We start from the raw sequence: 5,951 nt of genomic DNA, 5'->3' as shown, positions 1-5,951 counted from the left end.
TACTGAGTCAATTACTTCCGAGATTCGCGGCTGATTATGCGTAACTGCTTATCTGTAACTGCACGCTACGATATGGCGCTTGTATGTCGACCATCCTGTGCGTCGACATAAATAGGTGACTTGTCGTGTGCGCGGTGCGAACGTTATGTCGCGACATCACTATTTGGTTGTCGAGGGTCAAGTGATCGACGACACAGTATCTTTAAGAAGGCCTCGTATTGGTTCAACTGTCACCAAGTCGCCCGAGTCACCGGTCGACCATTGGAGGATTGGGTATCCTATAGTACAGTCACCAAGTCGCCCGAGTCACCGGTCGACCATTGAAGGATTGGGTATCCTATAGTACAGTCATTATGAATTAAGATTAAGTAATAGCATGGAAGTCACACTATTCATCGTGTTAATACGAGTCAATCATAATAGTCATATGTAAAATTCTTCAGAGTTATATTTTAATGTCTTTTGACTGCGTCGTCATTATTTATTATTTTGTGACAGATTACCTCTTTAATCAAACTAGTTTTCATTGATAAAAGGACAATGATTTGGTCATAGAAACAATATTTCACTACTTTAAACACCCCAATAAAATTATATTTTTTACCACGCGACTGTTTACAATGAGATGATTAATTAAAATGAACACAATTTATCCTTGACAAATACGGTAACCAAACTCTTAGCACAACAAAAGCTAATTTTCAGATGGATTGTACGAATGTTTAAACAGTTATATCTCCGTACAGTTTTTCGCTTGGCACCACACATGGCATGATCGAGCCGCTCGTAAAACTTTTTCATTCAAGATTAGTGTGGCGAGATCGAACGGCGTCAGGGGTCTCACCCAAGGCCTCACCCAACTTGTAAACAACCATCTCAAACAGAACAAACAGTGCCCCTTCGTATACACTTCCCATTGGAAGCAACGGTCGAGATTTCGCATCCTCTGCAACGTCCGCATCATCGGCCATGGTCTGCGCTGCCACGTAAGCCACAACGTTAGCGTGTTTCACGCACGATCCGGTCTCGGGCTGGGCCGTAAGGAGCAGCACCCTTCCGCCGTGGTAGCGCGCCACGGCGCAGAGGGCGTCGACGGTGGAGAAACCGCCGGGGCCAGCGGAAGCGATGAGGAGATCGGCAGCGGCGATGGGGGGAGTGGTCATATCGAAGACGAAGTGAGCCGAGAGGCCTAGGTGGAAGAGGCGCATGCAGAGAGCCTTGAGCATGAGGCCCTCGCGGCCCACCCCGTAAAGAAAAACGCGGCCGTTTTGAGAGGCAACGGAGGCGAGCTCGGTGACCAGAAGGTCCAGTGGGGGCGGGTATGGATGCGTGGGCTTTGAAAATATGGAGGCTATCTGGGTGCAGATTTCTGTGGCCATCGAAGCCCCTTGGGAGATAGAACCAGAATTAGAAGCCATCACCCATCTTCGCGCTCATTGGACTTATGCCCTTTTTATATATGGGTGTGATTTTGTTTGATTGTGTGAATCCATCCACTCTATATCCTAATTCGAGGCCAAGAAATAAATTGAATATGCTAAATTCTACAATTTATCCTTTCAGTTAAAAAAAAAAGAAAAAAAAATCATCACTGAGGTGTTGCAGAGCTAAAATTCCTTAATTAAAAATCAATACAATTTGATCCGTCTAAGCATGCAACCTTAGCTGCTTAAATATTGGAGTGCTTACATCAATGCAATCTAAGCATGATATTTGGAATGTTTATAGTCAGGAAGTTTGTTGCTAGCCAAAAGGAAATCTAATTTGGCATATTACAAGAGAGTCTACAACCTAAATGGAGCATGCAAGATCAAATGGACATACCGGGTGAAAAAAGAAAAGATATTTTACACACACAAGACACAATAATACAGCTAATCCCCGTCATACACACAGGCTAATGAAAGGTTTTTATTTGCTGGAGTGGGCATTGATGAAACATTTTCTCCCTCGATGTCGCCCTCCTTCAGGGAGGGCTCGTTGAAGAAGTTGAGCCATTTTCCCCCTCCCTCTTGGTATGCTCAGCGCCGTTATCCTCGTCACTTGCATCCTCTAGGATAGAAGCATTCTGTTGCAGTTCTTTGACTTTGAGGAATTCATCATAGTGGGCCTTTCTGTGTTCCTTAAAACTCAGACTTTTATCTGTTTAAGAATAAAATAGACTGGGTCAGATTAGAATAGCTAATCTACCAATACAAAAAAATTACTCCAGCCTCTTGGTCCCAGGGTGCAGTATGAAAAAACTGCCCCGAGTTCTCGGTGAGGACTGAAGATATATGCATGATCTGTACGAAGTCCTGACTTGGATAGACAGAATCAACTTGTTTAGTATTCACTAAACTCACTGCACTGCACAGGCCTTTCCTGTAGCTGTCTTACACAAATTTAAATGAATTCCCCCTTTTAACACTGGAATCTCAGATTAAATATCATGTCAAAATTAAAAAGGTTAACTTCTCTCCAGCTTTTCTTTCCATGTCATCACAAAGCTTATTTCACCAGGTAAGGTCGGTCAGCTACATGAATTGTACAACACCATCACCTTGGTTAAGAACCAAATTTCGAGGGATGTTATTTACTTCTCTCAAAAAATATAAATTATGGGTATTAGGACTTGATCACCGACACAAATTTCTCATGAATAAGCGCGAGATCTGCTGTAATGATCAATGTTATAAACACCGAATGACTATCTATCATTACCTTCCTCGTCTTCAGTTTCTTGCACCTCATCCTCAGATGATGTCCAGCCATCAGATTGTTTAGTTCCTGTTCTGCTAGAAGAGAGCGCATTATTGAAAGCATTTCCTTCAGAATTGGCAGAGTCATCTTGATCTTCAATACATTCGTCAAAGCCTCCTCGAACAGGGGATGGAGAACCTAAAAGATTATTCATATGAAAAGTAGCCCCACATAAAGTGACTTAAAATATAGAGTACAAACAAGGATCTTCAACAAACTCCATAGCAAGATTGCATTAAGCCCTTAGTGTTAACATTTTAAAAAACCAAATCAAGTGGAAGACAAACTAAAGATTAGAATTTAATACTGACTTGCCAGAAGACTAAAAGCACTAGAGTTCAGTTGAAAATAATAAAGTATCTCCTATTTCCTGCTAATATTATTTCTATGAGAAATGCTAGCAACACATTTTCTAAAACAATTCTTTGAATACATTCTTTGTTACTGGTAGAAAAATGTTGTAAATCACAACATTGAGTCACACTTCTTGTTTAAGACAACTGTAAGAAATTTTAACTGTAAGTAGGAGCTAGCACTCTGTTTCTATAGTTTACATACTTTCATCATCAATCGTAGGATGATACGGAGTCTTAGGTTCAGTAATTTTTTGCCTCACGGGTTTATTTGCTTCAATTTCTCCAATATTAGCCTCATTCCATCTTACATGTCCCCTGCAATGTGAAAACAAAGGGAAGACACGTAATATTAATTTTCTATTCCGAAATCAAATAAGCACAACAAAACAAACCAGACTGCTAGTATTACTTCATTTTGGCAGATGGAAGAGCCCTTCGAACGTCAAAGGTATGAAAAAACTATCCTCAGGCGTGGCTTGGTTAACTGGTCAAAGAAACAAGTTTATGTGGTAAGTCCTTGAGCTTTCAAAACAAAATAAAGAAAGAAACAACCACGAACGATTAAGGAAAGAGAGCCAAATCTTTGACGAAACAACATTCAAAACAAGTAAAATAATGCCCATTGCAATTATAATTATATACATCATTTGAGTATTTCATAAAGAAGCAAATGAAACACACAAAAACCAAGCATTCAAATAAAAATAACCGGACCATATCAACTAATAATTATAGAATTTCTGCTGGGTGCATATATACTAACATGGACAATCACTTAAATATAAGCCAGCACAATGCCTGTGAAGAGAGACAAGACAAAGTTCATCAAATACCTTATAAATAAGAAAAAAAAACAAAGGAAATTAAACTAACAAATTATTTCACAGGAAGAATTAGTAAATAATGCAACCATGTCTTCAAGAAATAAGGTTCTCTTTGCAGCCATATTAATTAAAAAATGTACTAAGTTTGAATTGATTGAAAAGGATGAAAGCGACTTAGTTTTCAATTCCATTCAATCACCTCCCTCCGCCCCTAAACTTTGGGACATAGGATGGAATAGGATGAAACCAACCTATTATTCCCTAATATCCCTCCTAATGAAAAGAAGACATTTAGAGTTCACTTGTTAAAAAAGTTGAATGGAAAGTAACCCATGTTAATCTCAATCCAACACTCTTGTTCCCCTCAATCTGGTTCCTGAGAAGGAAGTGCAAACTGATGCCTTTTAGACTTTGAAACCGTAAGCTATACACAATGTTAACCATTCGAGGGTAATGTTATTTCCTTCCATCTCATCATCGCTTTCACTCCATTCATCCATCATTAGGTATAATCATTTGCATGAACTTAAAACTCGGCCGTAATCAATGTACTACACGATTCTGAAACTCCAAATTAAATTACCATCAATTGGTGGTATGTTGCAACTACAAAAAGAATATCCAAAACTTTGATCTCTTACAAAGTTTTCCAAATCTCTGGTACAAAGTCGAGAATCTTTCAAAAGTAACAGATTCAACCAACACAAATGGAAGACATCAGGCATCATATTCCATGCTTAAGAGAGACAAAGGGACGGCTATCAGAAAGAAAGGGCAACTTCATTACACGATTAGAAATGAAAAAGAAAAAAAAAACTAAATCGAACATTAGAATTAGGTTCCAATCTGGGAGAAGAATGAACAACTATAGGCGTTGACGCATGAAACAATCCAATTTCCATTTACTAAATCCAAAGGCATGATTGTAGAGAGCTTCATAAACAAACAGAAAAGATAAGATTTCCTTGTAGAGAGTATGTTATTCACCAGCAATGAGCGCATTTGATAGTTGACTGAGTCCTCATTGAGGAGAAAGGGAGGAATACATAGATCAAATAAAAAAAATGAAGATTCATGGCGATAAGAAAACCTTTGATAAATTTGAAGTTTAGCACTCCCACCGTCAAAATTGAGAGAGCCAAAAAAAAAAAAAGCAATGTTCCGTCTTTCTCGCTACGGGAATTGAAAATCTAAGATGGAAGTGAAAAAACCAAGAGAGAGAGAGAGAGAGAGACCTGTGTACCTTGAAATGGATTGCCGTGTTTGGTCTTAGGGATAAGTTACAAGTGCTAATTAAAGAATAAGACTGTTTTACAAAATAAAATAATAAAAATAGACTCCCTTTTTCTTGTGTTTACCCGAACAATATAAAACAATTAAAAAATAATAAAAACCTGTGAAAACATATTCACTGTGATTATTTTTTAAAAATAATAAAGATATTAAAATTATTATTATTATAATTATAAATTTAAATATAAATATTTTGTTTAATTTTATTGTAAATTATTTTATTTATTTTGTAGATAGTTTTATAATTAAAAAATGATTAATTTTAAAAAAAATATCAAATTAGAAAAACGATTAAATATAAACAAAAATTACTTAAAGTGTCAAATTAATAAAATGAAAATCTTAATTTAAAAAAAACTTATTTAAAGGGTAAAATTGGAAAATAAATTAAAAAAAAGAGAAAATTCCTTTATCAATATTTACAGAAATGCTTATAAATAAATTCTTTTTAAATTACAATAATCTATAATTTCTCCTTTAGTTTATACAAATTATTTATATATTGTTAATGTCCTTTTCAAATTACAATATAAACTTTACAAAAGTACTAACTAAAAAAATAGTAAATTATAGTGAAAATCAAGTAACTCATTCATAAATTGTTTCCCCATTTTATCTTTGATGATAATTTTAAATTACAATGTATAATTACAAAAAATTAAAAAAAATTATAGTGAATAAAATAAAAAGGTGATTAATTATATATATATATATATATATATATATATATATATAA

General features: G+C 36.0%; 2 protein-coding genes across 2 annotated transcripts; both read right to left on the bottom strand.

Annotated features, from left to right (window-relative positions):
- Positions 1–563: 563 nt before the first annotated feature.
- On the bottom strand, positions 564–1,486 carry LOC124838836 (Sugar isomerase (SIS) family protein). Its single transcript, XM_047314531.2, has one exon. It carries the CDS (start codon positions 1,416–1,418, stop codon positions 798–800), a length of 621 nt encoding a protein of 206 aa, XP_047170487.1. The 5' UTR covers positions 1,419–1,486; the 3' UTR covers positions 564–797.
- A 113-nt stretch (positions 1,487–1,599) lies between these two features.
- I-2 (phosphoprotein phosphatase inhibitor) lies at positions 1,600–5,132 on the bottom strand. Its single transcript, XM_088096186.1, is given in 6 exon segments — positions 1,600–1,975; positions 1,978–2,142; positions 2,704–2,880; positions 3,301–3,413; positions 3,508–3,582; positions 4,910–5,132. Coding segments are annotated over 5 exon segments (561 nt in total). The 5' UTR covers positions 3,513–3,582; positions 4,910–5,132; the 3' UTR covers positions 1,600–1,874.
- Positions 5,133–5,951: the final 819 nt, after the last annotated feature.

Source organism: Vigna umbellata, chromosome 8 (genome assembly GCF_029865625.1).
Source record: "Vigna umbellata cultivar VRB3 chromosome 8, Vumbellata_1.0, whole genome shotgun sequence".
NCBI lineage: Eukaryota > Viridiplantae > Streptophyta > Magnoliopsida > Fabales > Fabaceae > Vigna > Vigna umbellata.
Note: the sequence above shows the minus strand (reverse complement) of the source record. Positions and strands in the feature narration are given on the sequence as shown.